Genomic DNA, 25,822 nt, shown 5'->3' with positions numbered 1-25,822 from the left:
GATTGTATTTTGTAGCTGGGTGAATAATGTTTTTAGGGTTTTATTTGAGCTGCTCATCTATGTTTCTTATTATGCTTGGTTCTATGTTGTAAGTCTCTGAAGCTCAAGCATCAACGCTTTCTCCAAGTTCAAACAGCAAGAGGAAACACTACTTGGAGAGGATGGTATTTCGTCGGGTTCGAAGTTAGCCCGTAAGGTGCAAATGGGCCACCAATAAGCTATGCCACCTCCTTACTAGACTGGATTTGTGATGCTCTGAGATTTATTGTGTTCCCTTGGCCTGGGGATAAAACGATCATTTGTTTTTATAATGCTATGGAAGATGACAGAGGTGAAGATGTTTTCTCATACTTCTTTTGGTTTTTAAGGCATTTTTTGTGACAAAAGTTGGGAGGTCCTCTGTTTTTTCATTTTGCTTGGCTCTTCAAGTCATCTCCAGCAATTGACGAGGGGTAGTCTAGTTAGCGATGCTCTGTTGCTTATTGCTCTTGCAAGTCTTTGATTTTGGGTTATTCTTACTGTTACAGTTTATAGGGTTTCTGTTCTTGTTGCTGTGTCTGTCCTAGTTTGGGCTTAGATGGAGTCTATTTGTTTCGTAATTAGACTATGGGATCCTTGTCTGCACAGCGATTTCTAATGTTGCTTGCAAATTTGACAATGAATGCTACTGTAACTAAGCGAAGCTAAACCAAATTTGAGTTAAGATAAAGGCTTGCTTGGTGAAATGAGAGACATTGCATATGAGTAGCAAGACAACAGCAAAACCACCGGCAATGGGACTCCGACGATCATCATCCGGAAAATTTTCAGCACCACTACACATGTATTTATAGTCCAGAACACCGAAATGTAGCGGTGCTCATAATTGCCGTCCCCACATAGCGTGATGATGGATTTGCTTCACTAGCGTTGTCGATGTGAACATTGGTTCTAATGGGTGAATTAATATCAGCTGTTCCTTTCCATAAACCACCAGCTGCCTGGTAGGTTACTATAGCTATCAGAGGATCGACCACCAGTAACGCATTGCGCTTTTCGCTGGAAATCTTTGTGACGCGAGAAAATTGTATTCCAAATAGTTCACGACACGATATTGGGGACCCTAAGTTCTTTCGGGCAGTAGGAAGATGAAGTTTCCAGCGAGAAAGGTGTTGGATTTTCATCTTGTCTCTGTCGCTGAGTAGCGTTTGGTTACCTAGAATGTCCATCACTGTTAACCCATCTGAATTCTTAATGTTCGGGCAAATGTGAGTCTTCATCAGCTGATTTATTGCCTAATGAATTGATCTCAAAGAATTAATGCAAACCCAAAAGAAAGAAAATAAATTTTTTGATTTGGTGAAAGCAGAAGCCAGAAAGCATATGCACCAGCCTTGGATTTTGTACGGCAGCTATGTGCAACACACTGTTGCCTAGCTTGTTCTTCCAGTTGACAATCTCCATTTCCCAGAAATCAACGTCCTTGAACAAGGACTTTTCAAGCCATTTAAGCAGGAGGCGAAAAGCTTCAATTTGGTTACCCTTTACAGCAATGAAAACAGTGTCTCCTTGATTGGTGACATCTTGGATGGATCCAGGGCAAATCTCAAAAAATTCTGCTAAAACAAACAACTTTCCTCTTTAAGCAGCGTAGCGCAAAGGTGTCATACCTCCCCTTCCTTTGACATGGACAAGATCTTTATCAACATCCAGGAGCCAGAGCGCCATCTGTTCTTGGTTGTTTAGCAGGGCGAGGTGCATGGGGCTAAATCCATCTTGGTTTAGCTTCCCGGTAAGCGATGCCTTCAAGTTCACTATCCCCTTTGCAAAATCAACATGTCCTGCTGATGCAGCTATATGTGATGGAGTATCAACAAATGGTACGTTGTTGATGCTTTCCAAGATATACGCATCCTCCCGGATCAGGCAATACAAGGCGTCGACGTCTCCAGCCTGAACAGCCTCCTTAAAAAATTTGAATAAATTTTTACCTATTATAATAATAAATTTTTAATTAATTTATAATAAAATTAATGAAATACATATTTAATTCTTTTTATACATATATTAATAGTAATTTTCATAATTATTTTATTTAAAATGTAACAAAAATACTTTATTCAAAAAATAATTTAAATTTTATAAATTAATATTTATTTTTTATAAATTACAGAAAATATATTAGATTAATAAAAAAATAATATTATTTTAAAAATATAAAAGTAGGATATTTTTTATTATTAATATAATAAAAAATATTAAATTACTAATAATAAATTGAATTATTTAATTTTAATAATAATGAAAATATATAAAATTATTATTAGTTAAAAAATAATATTTTATTATATTATTTTTTAAAAAAATACTATATCTAAGTGTAAATTTTTTTTTATTAATTTGCTATATTTTTTATAAAATAATTTTTTGATAAAAATGTTATCAACTTACATAAATTTATAATGTAAAATAAGTACATTTCATAAATATTAAAATTTTAAAATATTATTATTTTTTATTAATATAATAAATATTAAAAATATATATTATTTTTCAAAAGATAAATTCTATAATTTTAATATTGTAATTTTAATTTTTTTAATCATATTTATTTGTAGCTAAATTTTTTATACAATCATATTTATAATTTATTTTTGAAATTCTACTTTTATAGTCAACTCAACTTAACTCAACTCAACTAAGCTTTTTCTCAAAAATTTGGAGTCAGTTATATGGATTCTCCTTCTCCACTCTAAATGATTTTTGGTTAATACTTCTAAGTCATGTTGTATTACCCTCCTCCAAGTAAGTTTAAGTCTACCCTTTCTTTTTTTTCTATCATCTAACCTAATATGCTCTACTTGTCTAACTCGAGTCTCTGTATGTCTACGTTTCACATGACCAAACCACCTCAATCTCCTTTCTCTCAATTTATCATCAATTGGTACCACTCCTACCTTTTCTCTAATACTCTTGTTACGGACTTTATCTAGTTTAGTATGGTCACTCATCTACCTTAACATTCTCATATCCGAAACTCTTATCTCAGATATTTAATTAAAATTTAAAAATAATTTTATTAAAAATTAATAATAATAAAATATAGATAATCAAAATGTTAATTATAATTACATTCGATGCATAATTATAATGAAATAAAATATTCAAAAATATAAGAAATATTAAATAAGAAATTTATAAAAAAATTAATAATTAAATACATTTAAATAAATAAATTTTGAGAATGACAATTAATAATTTTGAAAGAAATAATAAAAAATAATACAAATAAAAAAAAAAGATTTTAAAGCATTTAAGTGAAATGAAAATACTTGGCAGAAGAAGAGTACTTAATGCGTATCAAATGTTTCATATGATATACTATATATAGACAAATAAATAAAAATTATTTAAATAAAAAATTAATTTATAATTAAATATTATTAAATTAATAATAGCAACAAAAGTATTTAAATTTAATTTTTATAACAGAAAAACTTTTTTTTTTATCAACTTAGTTATTTCAATTAAATGGCCATATGTTGACATGATGATAATAATAATAAGCATTAATTAATTTTTATAAAATAAAATAAAAATAATATTAAATAATTAACATAAAAAATAATACATTTTAATTAGAAATAAGTCAAATCTCTATATTTTATTTTTATAACTTTTATGTAAATTACACTTTTTATCTCTTAAACTTTTTAATAAAGATTTCATAATAAAAAATATAAAAATATAATAAAATTATTTAATAAATATTTAAAATAATTTAAGATTGATTAAATTATTTGATAGTTGATTATGAGATCACAAATTAATGATTAATTTTCTTTATACTAATTGCCATCAATGTCTTTATTATTATTATTATTATTATTATTATTATTATTATTATTATTATTATTATTATTATTATGGGGGAACATATTGCAAATAATATTTTTACATAAATAAATTTATAAAAAAAATAATATAAATAATTTTTAAATATTGCATTTAATTACAAACTATCTTAATTTTTAAAAATTAAATTTAAAAAAAATAATAATTTAAATAATAAATGTTAAAGTATTATTATTGCAACACCCATAATTTTAAAATTTATTATTTTATGGATAAATATTAGTATTTTATTTTATTAAAATTTTGAGAAATTATTTGAATTTTTCAAATTTTAGAAATCGGGTTTGATTTTTCAAAATCAATAAATTTTGTTAATTTTTAAAAATTAATTTAAAGATCACGTGGTAAAACTAAAAATGTATTTAGACTCCACAAATTTTTCTGACTTTTATGGAATTTTTTTGAAATTTTTGAACCTCGTTTTTAATCCCAGAGCAAAGTAAAAATTTAATTTTGGGTATCCTAAATCGAACTTGCCGAATCGAATCGGATCGTGTCTGATCGGTCAAATTGAACCGGCCCTCTTCCTTTTCTTGTCCTTTCTCCCTTGCCCCGACGTTCCCTCTTCCCCCTCCATTTTCTCTCTCCTCCTTCCTCCCTTCGCTGGCCAGCCACCACCTCAGCCTTCTCCAGTCGCCAGCGCACCTCCAGAACGCCTCCCCACCGCCGACCGACGCACCAACTAGCCGAGAAGTGGCCCCAAACTTCCTCCTACGCGCGCGAGCCACTTTAGCTTCTCAGGCTGATTCCGGCCGATCTGGCCACTGATTGGACTAAGTTTTGTCCCAAAACCTATCTACACCTCAAGAGATTTCCATAGATACAAAGAACACAAAAATTCATCAAGCAGTTTGTCTAATTTTTGTCCGAAAAGTTTTAGCCCATTTTGATTTTTGAGCTATATTTCTCACATACCGTGAACCCCACAAAAAATCCGAGAGTACCAGAGTGCTCCCCTCGACAAAAGCTTCGCGAGAATACCCATTTCAAATTTTTTTGACATCGTTTTTCGGTGGGTCCCACAGAACTTCGCAATATTTTTTGGGCATTAAATAAGCTTAATAAATTCCGTAAAAATTAGGTACTAACCTCCATGTTGTGAGCTTCGTGTTGGTATACTCATTTCACGGAAATTTGACAGTTGCTCGAGTCTACAATTTCGGGCCGGGCAGGCAGGCTACCGGGAAAGTTTCAGAATCAGGTCAAGATTATAGGCTACCCCACTGTTTTCAGACATCCTGGACGCGTCCCAAGGGTCGGAATTGTTATAGATAAACCCAAACCCTCATTTTTCTTAATTATTTAGGCCTGATTTTGATTAAAAATTTATAAAATATTCGTGGTAGGTTAAAAAATTATAATTCTTTTTGCATTGGCTTAATAATATTGCTAAAAATCGCAGGGTAAAATTTTAGAATTTTTAGAGCTCATTTGGATAGTTTTTGCAAAAGGGTTAGTTGTAGGTACTAAATGGTAATTTTTCAAATTATGGTGGTTGACTGTTTGGATGGGCCTAAGAGCAGCCATGTGATGTGATTGAGTTGTGGTTGTGTGAATTGTGGATATAGAAGTGTATTTGAACCATTTTTGCAGGTTGGGTAGGTCCTAGGTATAGAGAAGACTCTGCTGGATTTTCTGTACGACTTAAGGTGTCTTTGATTCTTTTTAAGCATGTATTGAGTCAATTATATTAAATAATTATAATGAAATTGTCAGGTGAGCTGGGACAGCCTTCCTCCTTCGCCCAGCTGCCACAGTGACCTAGATTCATGTCTGTGAGTAAAATATTGATTTTAATTATAATTTCAATATTATTATATGTTCAGGCATGCACATGCATCACTTATAAATATATATTTATATAGTTAAATACTAGACACGTTTTATATTGCATCTTTATTTGATAAAATGCTATGGATGTTGTTTTATGGTAATTTGGAGTAGTGTGCATGTGTTGGCGTGCTTGTGGCGTGTGGTATTGGATATGGACAAGACGAGTAGACGTGGCTGGAGCTTGACTCGTTGGAACCTAATCCTTTTATGGATAAGTCAAGATAGGCATGGCTCGAGATGATCTCGCTGGCCCGCATTTAGTCTATTAAACGAAAGTCTAGCTTGAGATGTACTCACTGCCAGAGGTTGGATTAAGAAAGTTGTATACGGGATCAGCTCCCATATGTGTACTGTTTGTATATTGTATGGGTGTGTGAGTGCTCCAAATTACTTTTGTGCTGCTATAATGTGATTTTATAAAAATTATGATGGTGTTGTATTCCACTATTTATGATGCACTAGCTTTAAATAGCTATAGAAATTGTAATTAAAATCGATATTTTACTCTTTGAGTCAAACGCTCACTCCTGTTCCACTTATTTTTCCAGGATACATGAGATTTCTCATTGAGTCCTAACTTGCCTCTCTCCCTCGTAGGTCATCTATTAATGTCTATGATGTTTTGTATAATTTTATTAACTTTTAGAATTTCGCATGTGTTATAAGTATTTTATTTGAATTGGGTCTGTAATATAATGTCGTGTTGGATCTGTAAAATTATTAGATGCATGTATGATTGGGTTAGATGAGGGAGCTAAGCTCCCATTTGATTTTATGATATTATGAGTATTTGGAGGGTGAGCTGAGCTCCCCAAATTATTATATATTGTGCTTACAGGTCGAGAGAGTCAAAAACTCCCCGTTGTATGGTCCATATTATGGTTGAACTCTGTCCGGTTATTTTTTTGAAATTGGGCTTAATATGGGCCTTACTATTGGGTTAAGGAATAGTTACGCTTACTATGGGCCTCGAGGGCTTTAGGCTGGCTCAGGTCCTAGTGCAGGTTTGGCCCATAGGTTGAGTTGTGATAATTATAAATAATAATAATAATTAAAAGAGAAATAAAAAAATAAATAATAATTAGTATAAATGAGGGCATTTATAGAATGTGACACGTGGTAAGCTTTTCAAGAAAAGTGCCAAGTGTCATCTCCTTTGGAATACCACTTTATATATATATATATATATATATATTGACCTCAACAAAAACTCTACATAATAATGTTTAAAGATTAAAAGGTTAAAGGAGTGATTTATAAAAAGTTATCATTCCTATTTTAGAGGATGAGAGATCATTTTGAGTTAACAAAATGATACAATTATTTCTATATTTAATAGCTAATTCAACTGTTATTTTTATCAAATACTTTTATTTTAATTCATTTTATAAATAATTAATCATTAATAGCTAATCGTTAATAAAATAATTGATAGCTACTAAAATAGTTAATAACTATAAGAGGTAAAGGCTTCCATTGAAAAAGGTAAAGCATCTATCTTTAATCTTAATTATCAAAAGTTAAAGCATGTAAATAGTAGCACCAATTGTTTCCATTCTGCCGTCCAGAGAATGTGAAACGCACGGTCAAGCAATGGCGGAAAGGGATATAATTACTGGAAACCACAGTGCCATTTTGAAAGGAATAAGAAATTGGAAGAGTTTTCTGTATTAATATTGAGATAAATTTCACTTATCATTCTTTAATTTAGATAATTATTTCATTATTATTTAATACTGTTGCAATTTTTTTTTTAAATTGACATATGTCCAGCAATTCTATGGGATGTATGTAATATTTTTCTTTTTATAATAATTAACTAGTGATTTTACCCATACGCACAAATAATTGCATAATTTAATATGTAATTTTTATATTTTATATATTATATTTTCATAATCATATTATAAAATTTTAATTAATTATAATTTTATTTCAAGTATCAATAAATAAATAAATTGATTAAAATTTTGTTTTTTTTATTATTTTTAAATGAATTAACATGTATATATATTAAGTATGATTATTAAAATTCTTAGATTTTCAATATAAGAAATATTTTTAAAATTAAATTTTAAGATTTTATAAATAATTTTTTATTGAATAATTATTTGCATATTAAATTATTTTTTATAAAATTAACTTATCATTTTCTAATATGATGAAAAAATTAATTAAAAAAAATGATTATTTTAGAGGTGTATAATATGATCAACAGGGTTTTATAATATCTAAATTTGTAAAACTTAAGAATTTTAAAATTCCTAAAAGATGCAATAAAAATTTTGGATAATTATTTATATAAAATTAAAAAAATAAAGATTAAAAAAAAGGCTATATCACACACATATATTCTTATAAGAAGTAATTATCAATACTGCCTTTAATGTACGTTTAATTTTACATGAGAATGAATTTGATAATTATGAATTTTTTTTTTATACCATACAATAGAAATTTTCAATTATATTGCTTATGATTTTTTAATTAATAAATTTTATAAATATAAAGTATTGTTATTAATAACATTAAAATGTGATTACAAGCAAACGCCATTCTCACCAATGAATTGCAGCACTAAAATATGGCGGGTCTGCGGGCTGCGTCATATCACACTCGCACACCTTTTTTTTTTTTTTTTTTTTTTTCTTTCTCAAATCAAACTAATGACAACGTAACAATTATTTTTGTTTGAACGTTAATTATGACCACTGTTTTCAGGTACAAATAGTAATATTTTTAAAATTAATATCCTTCTTAAATTTAATTAAATTTTATTTTTAATTATTTAAATTTTATTATTATTATTAAAAATATTAAAATTATTTAATTTTATCTATTTTAATTAAAATTTTATATAAAAAATATCTTTATTAATAATTTATGTTTTAAAAATTAAATAATTTCATAAATATTCTAATTTTATTTTATATAAAATAAAATATATAAAATTTATAAATATTATTATAAAAAAATATATTTTTATTTTTAATTAAATGTTTATATAAATAAGCTCAGATAATAAATATTCAATATATAAAATTTAAACCTGTTATAAATATTAAATTTCAAATTTATATCCGTTTCAAAATTGATTATATACTATCAAAATCAATACTATTAGAGTTCAATTAGATTGGATATTCGCAAAAACTTGATATGCTACTATTTATATTTTCAAATCAGACTAATATAGCAATTAAATTAATTTAATTATGTACTTATTTTTAAATTAATTTAATTATTTATTTAATTTTATTGTACCATGCAATAAAATTTTTCAATTCTATTGCTTCTCATTTTATGATTTTTGAATAAATAAATAAATTTTGATAAATTTCTTAAATATAAAGTATTATTAATATTAACATATAAAATTTGAATTAAAAGCTCATTCATTTTCAATTTTTTGTTTATTTTAATCTAAAAATTTCAATTTAATTTCAATTTTATCTAAAATTAATAAAATTAAATTTTTTTTTATTTTTTAGCTTAAATCAAGAAATGAAAAAAAAATTTAAGATTTGCTGATGCGTCCCAACCGCAAGTGCACGGGTCGTACAAGTAGTATAGAAAAATATCGATCCCACGAGGAGTTGTGTTAATAATTGAATTTTCGATATAAAAGTTGACTAAATTGAAGCATTCATGAAATTAAAATAATGAATTAATGGGTAATGGAGTACGAAATCTAAATGTGCAAATTTAATATTCTATTCAACAATGTATTAACTAAACTAAAATTGCATCAAATTGAAATAATCAAGTTCAAATATGGCAATATTTAAAATGGCAAATGATTAAATTCGATTAGAAATTAACAATGGTAAAAAGGCGATTCCGGAGTTCGGGATTTCATATTCGAGCTATTTTGGGATTTTAAATTGGTTATCCAATCTTGTGAAACTAAATGGTTTTAAGGAGATTAATTCTTAAATCCTTTGAATTCCCTTTCGAGTGAGACAAAGAGTGCCTTAATCAATCTAATCCTACTTTCGTGGACTTAGAATTAATTAAGACCCATTAAGTTCTTTAATTAATCTGTGAATCCTCTTAATCCTTAGCCTATTTCTAGGTCTAAGTTAATTAAGTCCAATTTCTTGATTATCTATCACAAGGCCTTCTCCTTTCGGTGCTTCAACCATGGATTAAGAACATCACTTAATGGGATCCTACACTAAGCATGTCATTAAGCATACAAGAAATGAATAAAACTCATTAAGACCACAAAATATGGATTACCCAATCAAAATCCACAAAATATCTCAAATATTACAACCCTTACTCCAGAATCAAAAGTAAACTACTCACTATCCATAATGCTTACAAGATATGATGAGTTTAAATGGAAATAAAGCTTTAATCTAAGCTAAGAAGTAAGGAATTAAACACTAGAAATGTAGGAAAGTGTAAAGAAAGAAAGAAATCTGCAAATCTTAGTTGAAAATGGTGTGGAAGGTGAAGATGGCTCTTCAAATTCTGCTCAGCCCCCTCTCCTTTTCTTCTTTGCTCCTTGTCCCCCTTTAAAATGGGAAAATGAGACTATTTATAGCATTTTTCTGACATGGAGCCCTAAAATGGTATGTTCTAGGAGGAATTATTTGAGGGAATCTCCTGCCAGCTCATTAATGAACTCTTCATGGATCAGATAAGTGGATCGCATAAGTTATGCGATCCTTATGCGATTACCGTTCTGGGTCACTTATGCGAAGCTGCATGACTTGGTGCATAGGTTATGCACAATCCCGTGAAGGTGCATAAGGGAGGCGAGAATGTGCATAAGCTATGCAGTCTCCTTATGCACATTTCGGCTGGTTCTGGAACAGTGATCTTCCTCCTTATGCAGATCTGCATAGCTTATGCGGCAAGTTATGCACAGTTTGGTCAATGCATATTTCAGCTTGAAAACTTGTTTTTGACATCTTTTTGCTGTAGAAGACACTCCTCAATGGCAAAATTCTCTTCAGTCCTTCAAAAACACCATTTTTCCTACAAAACATAGTAAAAATTACAAATTAGTGCAAAATTGACAATTAAGAAAAACTAACTAATTAACTAATGAAATTAGCTAAAAATGACTAATAATCAAATAAAAAGGGTTATAAAATTAGACCTAAATGACTATGCAAGATGTATGCATCATTTGCTCTGTAACATTTTTTATTTTTTATTTTTTTCAAAAATTAAAAACTGTTTATGGATTTAATAATGCTTAACAATATAAATAATAGTTGTGAGAAAAAATCCCACTTAAAAATAATAACTGTAAAATGAAGACCATGATCTATGGTTTCCCAAAAATAGTTACTTTTTTAAAAAAATTTAGATTAAATTGAATTTAAATTAAAATTTTAGATTAAATTGATTTTCAATTAAAATTTTTATATTAAACTAAAAATTTAAAAATAAAATAAATTAAAATTTTTAAATAAATACAAAAATTAAATTAAATTAAATATTTTATTCATGAAATTTTGACTACAACACTATTCCTGTCCCACCAATGAATGGTTGGTCAATATAGTGGGGGCTGTGTAATATAATGATGTGAATAGACTGAATTTTTATGGTACTAAATTCGATCATACTCTCTTGTGATTAATTTAGATATTTTGCAATTAGGTTTAAAATAAATTTAAATTTAAAAAATAATATTTATGATGAATTTGAATTAGATTTAGATTTTATATATTGAATATTTATTATTTAAATTTATTTATTTAAATATTTAATTAAATATTAAATATTTATTTTTTATAATAATATTTATAAATTTTTATATATTTTAATTTATATAAAATAAAATTTATATATTTTATAAAATTATTAAAATTTTAAAATATAAATTATTAATTAAAATAATTTTTAATAGTTAAAAAATTTTTTAATAAAATTTAAGATAAATTAATATTTTAATAATATTAATTAAATTTAAATTTTGATACCCGATTCATTGCATTCGCTAGTGCCATGTCACGCTCACACACTTTTTCTTCGTTCTCAAATCAAATGACAGCATAATAATAATTTTTGTTTGAAAGTTAATTATGACCATTGTCTTCAAAATCGGACCAATTCGATCAATTTAATAAAAAAAAAAATAGAAAATTGAAATTAATTATTGAAATTCGTTTCACCTGTGTGACTCATGACCAGATCGACTGAATCCCTGAAATTCAATAATATAATTTATATATATATATATATGATAATCTTTTACTCTAAAATTATTTTTAAATTAGTATAGTAAAATTAATTTATTAATTATATAAAATAAATTTAATATTAATTATATAAAATATTAATTTTTTATGTTTTGATTGCTGCCTCCACTCACATGTCCCTTGGCTTCATTAGAAATGGATATTCGAAAGAATATTCCATTATAATAATTTATATATTTTCTCATTACTAAAATAAAAATCACTAATTTATAATTAAATTACATAAAGTTTATCTCTTAATCCTCAATATTTTTATCCATATGCTTACTTTTTATAAGAAAGGAAGAAAAATAAATTTTAAATATAATTTTTACTCAAATTGAAATATAAAAGGAAGAAAAATAAAATTTAAATATAATTTTTACTCAAATTGAAATATACCTTTCTTTTTTTTAGCCATTGAGATATACATTAATACATATATTTAATTATTGTATTATCAATTAAATAATTAATATTTTTATTTTATTAAAGATAAATTCAACTATCATAATAAATCTAAACTTTAACAAAATGTCAACATTATGCTAATAAAAATTATCAATAAATATTTATTTATATGTATAAATCTTATAATTTAAATTTTTAATATTATATTTATAATAATTTACAGCGTGACATTGTATATATTATTTATTATTTTATATAATAACTTTGATTTTTTTATAAATAGTGGCTGGTAACTAGGGACGGCAACAGGTCGAGTTTTTATGGGTATTCGATCTGACCGAACCTTAATAGGACGGGTTTATATATTATATAATCGGGCTTGGGACGGGTTCATGTTTGAAAAATAATACTAGTGACGGGTTTGGGTCGGATTCAGATTTTACATATTGAGTATTTGTTACCCGAATCAATTTATATAAATATTTAATTAAATATAAATTATATTTTTTTATGATAATATTTATAAATTTTTATATATTTTATTTTATATAAAATGAAATTTAAATATTTTATAAAATTATTAAAATTTTAAAATATAAATTATTAATCAAAATAATTTTTTATATAAAATATTAATTAAAATATATAAATTAAATGAGTTTGATTTTTTTTATAATAAAAATTAGATTTGAAATTGAATTCGAATAATTAAGAATAAATTTTAATTAAATTTAAAAATAATTCAAATTTTAATAGTATTATTTAAATTTAAATCTAAATAATGTGATTTTTACGGATACTCTATGCATTACCGTTGCCGCTATCATGAAATCTACATGTAAGATTAATGCACCATTGATTCCTTAGCCACCAAAATTAATTCCAAGTACGAATCGAATACATTCTTTAGGTGAGATCGCTTGAATTCACCAAAATGGCGTCCATGTGCATTTCAACGTATCTTCCATCATTTTCTAGCCTAAATTCCAAACTTTTCTTTATGTGGTAATTGCCAAGTAAATTCCAAAGTGCCCCAGCAGCCATCAATGATCCGATGCCACTTTTGACTGTAGCCAATAATAATGGCCACGGTTCGTTTTGAAAATAAACCAATCCTCTTAAGCTTAAAATCGATATTAAAGAGTGAACCTTGGACTAAAATAATTTTGAGAAAATATTTGATTTGATTGAATTATAATAAAATAAATTGAAATAGAATATAATTAGATTCAAATGAGTTCAAGTAAGAGAAATAATATTAATAGAGAATTTGAGTTTTACATATTAAATATTTATTACTTAAATTTATTTATATAAATATTTAATTAAATATTAAATATATATTTTTTATATAATAAAATTTAAATATTTTATTAAATTATTAAATTTTTAAAATATAAATTATTAATTAAAATAATTTTTTTAAATTATTAATTAAAATTTATAAAATTAAGCGATTTGATTTTTTTAGTGATGATAATTGAATTTGGTATAAATTTAAATAGTTAAAAAATAAATTTTAATTATATTTAGAATAAATTTATATTTTGAAAATATTAATTAAATTTAAATTTAAGTATAATAATTTTTGTGAATATATTACTTGTTATTATTTCTAATTCTAATTATTTTTTTAAGGTAAATTGATTTTTTTAATTAGCTATTTATCAATTAGAGTATGTAAATATTTAAAATTTTAAATATTTATAAATTTATTTTAATTTATAAAATAATATTTATAAGCTAACTAAATATTAATATCGATCATTCATTAATTAGATATTGTTAACATATCGAAATACGTAATCAAATTTTTTTTATATTTTTTAAATAATAATTAAAATAATATTTTTTTAAAACTATTATTTATAAAAAAATATTATTTTACTTTATAATTATAATTTTGAACGAAATCTAAATTATCCCTCAAAATAAAAAACCAATAGATCAAAAAATTGTAATTATTATTTAATAAAATATTGTTTTACTCTCTCTCTCTCTCTCTCTCTCTCTCACAAATATTGGGAGTTTGGGTGGGACCCCTCTACTCACGTCTATATTTTCCTCCGATGCGCGCTGGATGCGCATGGAGATAACCTACGCCTCCCCCAGCTCTCAGGACGTCACCTCCATCTCTTCTTCCACATCCGGATTCTCAATGCCTACATCCGGAGGCCGACCCATTAAGATTATCCCTCTGCTACACCCTAACGCGACGTCCTCCTCCTCCTCCTCCTCCTCCTCTTCTCTTGCTTCTGCTCTCTTCTCTCGCTGGGTTACTAAAATGAAACGTATGTCTTTAGCTCAATGGATCGAAACTTTCTTGCCTTGTTGCCGTTGGATTAGGACTTATGAATGGCGCGAGTATTTTCAGGTCGATCTTATGGCCGGCATCACCATCGGTATTATGCTCGTGCCACAGGTGATTCTAAATCTCTGTTTTTGTTTAACTACTTTTTTGAACTTCTGTTTGTTTGGCTCCAAGGAAAGTGAATGAAAAGAAAATAATTTTTTTTTTTTTTTAATGTTTGGCTCCAAGGAAAATGAATGAAAAGAAAAGAAATTTTTTTTAAAGTTTTATCAGTTACTTCGGTTCTTCAAAGATGAATGAGTGAACTGGAGCACATACATGTAGCTTAAAAATGCTGTGACTTCAATTTTCCTTTTGGTCTTATCTGCACGGCGCTCTATTTTCTGCTTGCTTCCTGAGAAAGTAAAGTTGATCGAAGTAATGCTCCTGACTTTGATTTTCCAAGTTCTCAAATAACTTAAAAAATTGTGTATCTTCTCTCTCTCTCTCTCTCTCTCAAAATTTTCTTACAGTTTCTTGGGTATCAAACGCGGTTCTACAGTGTGGATTGCACCTTATCGTCGCATGTTTTTCATGTCTGTTTAATTTGTCATGGTTGCATCAAGCACTCAACTGCAATTGATTAGATATGTTTCTTTTTTCAATTCTCATCAGATATCGAATCGCAAGCTTTTAACTATTGGTGATTTGGATAATTTTGTTTTCAAAATTCAATTAGTGCTGTTTCACTGTGACTTTTCGGCTCTTATTGGTTATGGTTAGCAAAAGTTTACGCCATCAGATATTAGAGACCTGATTTTTAAGGTGGGTCGTGTTTGGTTGCTTGGAAATGGGACGTTGGCCAGTCTAATTTCAAATTCTGTGCAAGCGAACAAGGCCTTTGATATTGGAATAGTGTTGGAATTTCCTGAACTGGCTAATATCATCTTGTTATTCTCGTTACTGTTATTATTAATCAATTATTTAATGGTATTTTTTGGCTATAGAAGTGTAAATTTGTTGATTTATTATTATTTTTTTCTAGGAAAGTGTAGATAGGTTGATTGTTTGTTACGGTTGTGGTATTTGAACAGGCAATGTCTTATGCTAAGTTGGCTGGGCTTCAACCAATTTACGGATTATGTAAGTTTATCATAAATTTGTTCCAAATGTAAATTTTGTAGATTACCCTTGAAAATTTTGGCATGACTTTTTCAAATAATATATGCAGGCAAATTTCAAAATATCTTTTTAATAGTACGAGTAAATGGAGATTACATTGTAGAATTTTAAAATAAAGAATATGATAAACATCAAGAATTGAAATCTTTTATTGTAAATACTGACCATACACCCATCTTTGACCATTCTTCATTTTTGGAGGTACCATTAGCATCCCACTGAAGTATATTTAATGACAATGTTATCATTGCATTTTGCTCGAATATCACTATTGCATTATCTTTTCTTATAGAGTTACCTTGAGGCATTTGTTTTCCAGTTTTCACCTCACCATCACATTGTGATTTAACTCTAGATTTATTTGGCAAGGCAGACTGTGGTTTTGTGCCAGTTTTTGTGTATGCCATATTTGGGTCATCTCGGCAACTGGCAACTGGTCCTGTGGCATTGGTTTCTCTCCTAGTCTCTAATGTTTTAAGTGGAATTGTTGATTCATCTGATGAGTTATACACAGAACTTGCAATACTATTGGCACTTATGGTTGGAATTCTGGAATGCATCATGGGGCTTTTGAGGTACTGCTTCTCAACTTTATCATCAAACTAACAGTCGCAAAATGTGTTCTGCATTATGATTTCTTTTATGTCAGCATGTCCATGCATATGTTCTTTTTGGACATCCTCTGGGCTTAAAATTTGAAACTTTCAATTTTTCTGTTGTTGGGTTTAGATGCCTCATCAAACTGAAATTGCTAGAGTTTGTTTTCTTATGTGCGTTCCTGCACTGTGAAGTCATTCTTTAATTTGATTGACGCATAAACTCAGAAAAAGGAGACCAATACACATGTACCTTTCATTTGCAGGCTGGGATGGCTTATACGTTTCATCAGCCACTCTGTGATTTCTGGCTTCACAACTGCATCAGCCATTGTGATTGCATTATCTCAAGCAAAGTACTTCTTGGGATATGAAGTTGTACGGAGCAGCAAGATTGTGCCATTAATAAAGAGCATAATATCTGGAATGGATAAGGTATGATTGTTCAAATGGTAGATACTCTGCAGAGTGAATATATTTAGAATTTTTTATGGCTGCATTTTCTCATTGATTTATATTCAAATTATTCTCTTACACTGTTCCTAACAGGAGTCCTTTTTTTAGGTAGGTTTGCTATGAAATGGTTGGTCGATTACTTTTTCTGGTTCTGTTGAGTGTAATCTTGTTCATTAGCTTCTTGGTCTCTTGTTGGTTTCATCATGTTGAAATTTTTAGAATTCTCACTTCTTACATGTGCTCCATGATTTTGTGTAGAACAGCTAGGTAAATAAGTTGACACTTTCATTATTTCTGTTGAAAGATTAAAGCAGTCTAATAAACTTGAAGTCTTGAACAGGTCCAATAGTCCATTCTTCATTTGAGAAAAAGTACTTAAACAAACAGGTGGTGGAGAGAAACATTTTTCATTATTAATTGTTGCTTGTTAAAATAATAGAATCCTTGCATATATTTGGGTTTGTGAAGAACTTGTCCGTGTTAAAACAAGAACTTCCATTAAATTACAATTCCTTAAATCCTTGTTAGTCACTCAAAAGTTATAACAATTGGTTATAAGAGGAAAGCATAAGCAGCAGTACTGAAAATCATAAAAGAAGTGGGAAAGCAGAAGGAAAAAAAACAAAAGATTGTGGCCTTCTGATTACATCTTTTAATGTGGATGGTAGTAAGTTTTGAATGTAGTCATGCTGGTAATTTATATGCTTTGATCTTGAGCTTGGTTTTGTGGCAACTGCCTTATCTTTGATGCCACCTCACACAATAGCATGGCAGTTGATATCAACAACTTTATATGTTCAATTAATTACTGTATATATAAGTTTACAGAGTACAGACTCAAAATTCATTTTTCATTTATGCCGTCCTAATTTCTTGTTATTTGTGAATTACATGTGATCATTACTTGTTTTCCTTTTTAATGTTTCAGGTTTGGTGCCATCACTCATTAATCCCTTTTTTAACCACAGGTGGTATTTTCCTTTTGTAGTTCTCGTGGCCTCCTTTTGTGATGGGATCTAGCATTCTTGCTGTACTTCTGTTCATGAAGCATTTAGTATGAAATCAGTTCTTCTTCTTCTTTATTTGCCCTCTCTTTTTAGTTTTAAAATGTGTATTTGTCTAGATCTGTGCTTAAGATTTTGATTTTCCATGTAAAGGGAAAATCAAGAAAGCAATTCAGATTCATTCAAGCAGCAGGACCCCTCACTGCGGTCATTTTGGGTACAACTTTGGTGAAAATATTTCACCCATCTTCTATTTCTTTGGTAAGGATGATGCAATTGCTAATCATAAGCTATTTCTTTCTTACTTGAGATTTCATTCCATGAAATTCTTTGTCAATTTTATGAAAAAGGAAAGTCTACATTCTCTATTAAAACTTTCAAATGTTCATTCAATCAGAATATGGCAGCATAGCAGTAGAAGCAATGTATAACTTGTCTGTCTTTCTAAATATGGCAATCATGTGCCTAAAAATCGGAATCATCATTTGCTCTCATTAAACTTGTCATTTGCAAATACTGGGCAAATCAACTAAACTAATCATCCAACTGTTAATTTTGCCTATATTTGGTAGAAGTCCACTTTCTGTTTCCCAAATTGATTAATCAACTGTTTGCTTCCTTGGTCAGTGAATTCTTCTTGAATTTTACTTCTGTTGCATGCTTCTTCACAGCCTAGCTAAGTGAGATAAACTCATTAGTCTCTATCACAAAGGTGTAACTCTTGCTATTTCTGTATCTAATTTCTAAATTTTTGTTTCTTTGCTCCATTCTGCAATAATTGGTGTTGGTTTATGATGCTAGCCTTCCCAGCATTTTGGAATTTCGACAGTTTGTAGAATCTAATTAGCAGAAGGAAACCTGTTATTGCCAAATGTTTCTTTCAACTCCCTGCATTACTGTTCATTTGTTTATCTGTGTAATTTTCAATTACAAATTAAGTAAATCATAGCTGGAGCCAAATGAGAATTTTGGTGTTGTTTTAGGTGGGAAAGATACCCCAAGGTCTCCCAAGCTTCTCCATTCCTAAAGAATTTGGGTATGCAAAATCCTTAATCCCAACAGCAATGCTTATTACTGGTGTAGCCATATTGGTAAGAAAAATTAATGAGGGTCGATCTATATTTATGCTTTGCCTCATGAATTTTGAGTTATGCTTCTCATTCAGATCATATTAAACTTTGAACTGTAGGAATCTGTGGGGATTGCAAAAGCTTTAGCAGCGAAGAATGGGTATGAGCTGGATTCAAGTCAGGAGGTATGTTTGTAATGGAAGCTATCACTGCCAAATGGTATCTGTAGTCTGTTAGCCGACTCTAGTATCAATGTTCAAATAAGATAATCTTGCCTACTACCAACTTATAATTGTACTGTCAAGTATTTTTTTTACACAATCAATAAGAGTGACTAATGTGAAATAAGGTGCAAAATGTGCTTCATAAGAAAGTAGTCAGTGTGTATGGATGGAAGGCACAACAATTTTAATCTGGACTGAAGCAAAATTCATAGAAATATATGTACACCATCTGGAGTATACCATTCCGTATGCCTTCTTTGGATATTCTCATAGAGGTGTGCAAAACAAATTCTGACTTTTTGGTATTCTTGAACAGTTGTTTGGTCTTGGTTTAGCAAATATCTTGGGCTCATTCTTTTCTGCATACCCTGCAACAGGTGAGATTTTCAGTGCAATGTAAAATTAAATATTGGATGTTAGCATGACAAAAATCCACTTTGTTCTTCAAATTTTTTATATTATTGGATTTTTTATTGCAATGACACACAATTAAATGAAGGATTATTTTCCAAACTTTTCATGCAGGTTCCTTTTCTAGGTCAGCTGTAAATAATGAAAGTGGGGCAAAAACTGGCTTATCTGGAATTATTACTGGCATCATCATTGGCTGTGCTCTTCTATTCTTGACTCCATTATTTGAATACATTCCCCAGGTTTGTTTTCATAGTTCTTTTTTTTTTTTTTTTCAGTTGGAAATGCTTAAAAAATAGTGATATTTGGTGTCTTTTATAGTGCTCACAGTCCAAAATTAATTACTGTTCAAAACATAATGTTCTTCAAGATATCGAGGAATTAATGTCTTAGGAAGATGGAGAAATTTGAAAATTTTAACTGCAGTTACTATTTGATTTTCTGATTTCCCCAACCTTTTAACCCTATCATTCCAACGGTTGATGAGCATAACTCTCTCTCACACAATATAAATCCTTATCTTGCAATGTTTTTTTGTTTTTTTGTTTTTTCGGTTTTCCTTCTTTACAGTGTTCTCTGGCTGCAATAGTAATCTCTGCTGTGATGGGCCTGGTGAGTATACTAAAAGCAGGATATAAGGACTTTTGCAGTGGATTACATTTATCTTATGCTTTCCAAGTTTGCCATGCCATTTGGTTAAGGTAGAAGAGATATATTTGTTTGCTTGTTTATATACTACTGAGATTAAAAATTAGCATTTCTCTCCAATTTGACTTTTATAGCCTTGCTAATATTTATAACTATGACTGTGAGCTTCTCAATTGATTCTTCACCATGATTATCCATGTATCTACCTTCCTGCTGGAGTCTATTAATTAATGATGTAGAGTTTCGCTCCTTTATTGTGTAAATTAAGTTAGATTTTGTATAAATGTGAGATTTAAAATTTGGGTACTGTTATTTCGGTTTGAATTAGTACTTTCTTCCTGGCCATTATTTTCAGAAGTTATGATGCTTTTCCAAAAGAGTCATGGTGAGAGCTTATAACAGAATTTCCTATTTTAAGAAGTTTTTGGTTCTGCACCTCTCTGAACTCGGCACTTCTACTTGTTCAAAGCAACTTACTGTAGTACATTGCATTCAAGGAAATTTTATGAAGTGTCAAAAGATTGTTGTTGGATCAAATTATGATTTAGAACATTGGTTTAATTTTTTTATAACATCATTATGGTGAACAAATTTGATTTTTAAACAAGTCTATGATGGATGGAAAGAAATCTCTTCAGTTTGTATTTTGCTAGTTGGTGCTTGCGTTTGTTTTGTGCCAATCCAAAAAGTGAAAGTGTTGATTCCAAATTTCAAATTTATATTTGTTCTCTCTTTGCTGGATTTTGTCATTTCAGGTAGATTATGATGAGGCTATCTTCTTATGGCGTGTAGATAAGAAAGATTTTCTTCTTTGGACCATTACTAGTGCTACAACATTGTTCCTAGGCATTGAGATTGGTGTCCTTGTTGGGGTAAGTATGTAAAGAAATCATATATAATGGGATTCAGGGAGGTGCATTTGCAATAAATTTAGTGTTTTGTGCCTTTTTTTTTGGGAACACTTGAACTCATGATTCAAAATGCCTATCAGCTGTTAATAATTATGTATTTTCTAGGATTCTGAATCTTTTAACTCTTTTTTGAGGCCTAAAATTTCACATCAATGCCATTTTAGATTAAACTCTGAGTGTGGCATAGACATCCTTAACTTTAAGACAAAGCTTGATAAGACTTTAGTCAACTGTGTTGGACGCATTAATGTCCTTGGAAGCCTGTATGAAACTGTCATTTTAACTGTATGTTGATTTGGACTGTAGGTTGGTGCATCAATTGCTTTTGTTATCCATGAATCTGCAAATCCACACATTGGTAAGTGGGATATGTTGTATCGTGGTGTTTATGTGTGTTAGTTATAGGCATAATTATCATTTTCTGTATCCTGGAAGGTTTCTATTCCTTTTATTTTCTGTAAATGCTGTTATTATCTGTCATAGTTTTCATGTTCTTGATAGCACTGATGGCGGTTATCTTCTTCCTTATCTTTATTAATTAAGTGTTAGGGTTGACTATTTTCTTTTCTATTACTTTGTATGGTGCAGCTGTATTGGGCCGTCTTCCTGGTACCACTGTTTACAGAAACATCCAGCAGTATCCGGAAGCATATACTTACAACAGAATTGTGATGGTTCGCATTGATGCGCCCATCTATTTTGCCAATATAAGTTACATAAAAGACAGGTGAAAGCACATGCTTCCCTAAATTAATTCTATCCAGGGAAACACATTTTACCATCAGACGTCTTTGAATCTTCCTTCGTATTATTCAGTTTAGTTGTTTGAATTTAATTCATCAAGGTTTCCTTTTTCAGACTTAGGGAATATGAACTCAATGTTGACAAATCTACACGTGGACCAGAAGTTGAAAGAATTTATTTTGTGATTTTGGAGATGTCACGTAAGTCTCATTTATCCTATTTTGATTGCTAGCTCAGGGAAAAGTCTGTGTCATGCATTTCCATTTAGCCTTTAAACAGCAAGGAAAAAATCAATAATTATATTCTGCATACCAAAAGTTTTGGGTGATCTTGGCCATAAAATGTTTCTTGTGGCTTTTCATCTCAGTTTCAATTTTGGAACAAATATCAATGTCAAAAATTGGATAAATATCATGACACTACAGTTGAGTACTATTTTGGAGTGTAATTGTGTGGGTGATTCCTTCAGCAGCTCCGCCATCTTTGTTCTTTTATAGTGTAAATGATATTTAATTGGCAGAGGAGAAAATAGGTGCCCCATTGTTAATCTTCTCTGTAATTTCTTCTAGCCGTTTCAACTCAGAAGGCTTCATCTCATCCATTTGTGGTTTCATATGCCTCTTCATAGTTGAAGTCTGTCTCAGGCTTTATTAATTAACAAAATCCTTGGAAATTTCTCTGGAGTAGTCAGAGTCAGTGTCAGAAGGACCTTGCTCTAGAAATAGATAGAAGTTGAAAAAATCTATTAATAACTTGATTATATAGTTTAGATTTATGTTGGGCATGTGCTAAACCTTTAAATTTCTTTTTTTTGGGATGTATCCCTTTTGGGTAGTGTCTTATGCCCGTGTTTCACTAGTGTAATAAAATATTTAGCTACATTATGGCATTGCAGAAGCTGTTTGAATTCACAAGGAATGCATTTGATTCAACTTTCAGTTATGCTCTAGATGATTTGTACCAATGCACTCCTGCATTGGTTTCATATGAATGGCGCCACACCTGTCATCTCAGAATGTTACTTTTGCTTAGTGCTTTCTCAGACTGTTTTGATTCATCATTTCAGTTAATTCTAAAAAAATTATAGTAATGCACTCTTGCAATTGTTTGATATGAATGGTACTATACCATTCATCATCTCAGAATGTTCTTGTGCACAGTGATTTCTTGCTTATGTCTAGTCACATACTTTTTAGTTACTGATTATGATATTTTTATGAAATTTCTTGTAGTATTTGACTTTATTGATTTTTTGCTCAAAAGATTTATCAAGAATGCCATAATTTGACAAATCAAAATTTTCATTAAATTCACCAAAATTGCTCTTGAATGTGATATGATGATGAACTGGACACTTAAAATCTCTAATGTTCTTCATTCTGCAGCTGTTACATATATAGACTCCAGTGCTGTTCAAGCTTTGAAAGACTTGCATCAGGAGTATAAATCACGGGATATCCAGGTTTATTTTTCATTCTGGTTAAAGTCACATTTTAACCATGAGCCGTTTTCTTTGTATGGAGACATGTAAGTACAATCTTCTTGCATGTCACTGGGATCTTTTGCAGATTGCTATTTCCAATCCCAACCGAGATGTTTTGCTGACCTTATCAAAAGCTGGGGTTGTAGAGCTTATTGGCAAGGAATGGTACTTTGTGAGAATGCATGATGCTGTTCAAGTTTGCCTTCAACAAGTTCAGAGCATAAAGCAAGCACTGAAGCAGCCAGATCCATTACTTGACGATAAACTAAGTTTCTTCCAAAGGTTATTAGAACAAAGAGAGGATGATTTATCAGCTGCGGAGTTGGAGTCAGGTGATAAGAGACTGTTAATTTCAAAGAATACCGACTCTCAATTGGAGCCATTGTTGTCTCGGAAGTCATCAAATTGACTTTATTATAACAGCAAATATAATATGCCCATTTTTATCAATGCAATACGTATATATATGGCATTTGATTCTTCTAGCTGGAAAGGTTTGATTGTTAGATGTAAGTATGATCCATTGTTGTAGCATATGATTATAAATGTATCAACTATCAGTTTGATTTTTCAAGCTAGTAAGGTTTGATTGTTGTAGAATGCAGTGTAGTAATCTATGCTATAAAGTTTGCTTTCTGCAATGGAAATAGTTATTTCTCATTGCCTTACTTTCTACTTTGTTGCCTTGCTTCTTCTGTTCATTTCATCTTTAACAGAGCTAATAGATGAATGTGGGTTCTGCATGTCTCTTGCCTTTCTCCCACCATTTTTGTCAACTTTGTCCTTACCCAGTTCAGATGCTATCGTACAAGATGTGATAAGAATTTATTGTGTGCAGAGTAATTTCTGTTAATGATACGAAAAATCTAAAATTTTGTCGAATTTGCAGTTAGTGGGCCAACTTTCTAATTTAGTTAATTTATTTACATAATGTTTTATATTATTTTGTTTACGTGAGTAAACTCTCTCTTGCATAAACTAGTTCTTTTGTGATAAATATATAATATACTGTCTAATTTGGACTACGATATGGTATTATGGCCATATAGGTAGTAAATTCCATCATGATATTCTAAGAGCAAACTTTATCGGATGCCTATGAGACTTGTTTAGTTGGCAGCCTCAGGTAGGCTCAGCCATGAGCTGGTTCAAATAGTGAATCAGATCAAAATTGATTTGAGTAAATTTAAAATTGACTTGGGTCAATGATCCCGATTTATGAACTAGCTTGAAGCGAAGGTACAGGAGGGTTAGTTAATGGTCTTCCCTTCCTTGAACTTCAACTGGAATCAATTTGAAATCATCAGTTTTAAACTATTGGCTCAAAATAGGCCTGATTCAAAAAATTTATTTATTTTTATAAGAATTTTACTTTGGGTTTGTTTTTTAGTCTATTTAATTATATTACATTAAAAACTAAATAAATGATGTCTAAAAATTTATTATAATTTGATAATACTATAGATCGAACCAAAATCTTTCCAAATTGGAACTTTTTACAAATCAAAACCATTTCAAACCAGAACCATTTTGAATTAAAATCGGTTAGATCGAACCAAAATCTTTCCAAATTGGAACTTTTTACAAATCAAAACCATTTCAAACCAGAACCATTTTGAATTAAAATCAATTCAAACCGTAAAGCCAATTAAACTGATAATTCTGACCCAAATCAGACTGAAACCGATCGTCCCATGCCCAGGCCTAGCCTTAGGAATTTTGGACTTTGTTTTGTCCCACATCGAAATTTTGACGAAAATCTGTTCAAGGGAGGCGCTACACATTTCCGTAGTACCGGAAAATTGTCTTAAACTAATGAGTAAGAAAAACGAAGCGAGCAGTTAGAGCCTCCCGCGGTGCCGTGTGGGGGAATTTGCGCTACCTTGCAGAACTCTCTCGCGCGAGCCTTCCTTTGGACCCAGCCCCCTCAAACAAAATTATACCGGTTAACGCCGGCATTTTATCTAGCAGAAGAGGAGGCGATTTAAGTAACAAGATTTAAGTTGACCTGAGATAACCTTCTTAAGAATGTTAGATGGACTTTCTTAAAGTGGACTTGATTTGATAATTACACATTTGGGCATTTTATCAAGCAGCAGATGGAGCCATGGAGGTTGATTAAGATTAATTCTTAGCCGACCTGAGTTCCCATTGGAACAATCAGAGTCCATCATCATACTAATTTCTATTCATTGATTGCTTTTTTTTTTCGGCAGAGGGGACCAAAAAAAGCATGTGTTGAATCAGCTAAAGTCCAACAGGTATCTTTCATATTGTACGATTTTCTTATTTTTCCTATGAAGACGTGTGGTATTTGTTAAGATCTTGGATGGGACCCTATCATAAGATATGAAGTTCAATCAAGAATCAAACTATGTAAACAAACAATTACGCAAATATGAAAGATAAATGAATTAAAAATGTACAATTGAAGTGCTAGTACAAAGCAAATCTAAGGGAAT

General features: G+C 29.8%; 1 protein-coding gene and 1 pseudogene across 2 annotated transcripts; one reads left to right on the top strand and one right to left on the bottom strand.

Moving 5' to 3' along the window:
* Positions 1–827: 827 nt before the first annotated feature.
* Positions 828–4,897, bottom strand: LOC110662768 (ankyrin repeat-containing protein BDA1-like; annotated as a pseudogene).
* Positions 4,898–14,421: 9,524 nt separating this feature from the next.
* LOC110663888 (sulfate transporter 4.1, chloroplastic) lies at positions 14,422–24,022 on the top strand. Of its 2 annotated transcripts, none has more exons than XM_021823363.2 (17): positions 14,422–14,763; positions 15,726–15,774; positions 16,187–16,388; positions 16,676–16,844; positions 17,854–17,919; positions 18,023–18,130; positions 18,853–18,960; positions 19,059–19,124; positions 19,480–19,540; positions 19,689–19,816; positions 20,145–20,186; positions 20,978–21,094; positions 21,440–21,491; positions 21,722–21,860; positions 21,992–22,077; positions 23,263–23,339; positions 23,446–24,022. In XM_021823363.2, the coding sequence occupies exons 1-17, from the start codon at positions 14,422–14,424 to the stop codon at positions 23,767–23,769; spliced, it is 2,136 nt and encodes a 711-aa protein (XP_021679055.2). In that variant the 3' UTR covers positions 23,770–24,022. The 2 variants fall into 2 exon arrangements, with proteins under 2 accessions (XP_021679055.2, XP_021679054.2); XM_021823362.2 differs by having other exon boundaries at positions 14,423–14,763; positions 16,169–16,388.
* Positions 24,023–25,822: the final 1,800 nt, after the last annotated feature.

This window comes from Hevea brasiliensis, chromosome 8 (assembly GCF_030052815.1).
Source record: "Hevea brasiliensis isolate MT/VB/25A 57/8 chromosome 8, ASM3005281v1, whole genome shotgun sequence".
In the NCBI taxonomy this organism is placed as follows: Eukaryota; Viridiplantae; Streptophyta; class Magnoliopsida; order Malpighiales; family Euphorbiaceae; genus Hevea; species Hevea brasiliensis.
The sequence above is the reverse complement of the archived record's forward strand: the minus strand, read 5'-3'. Positions and strand labels throughout refer to the sequence as shown.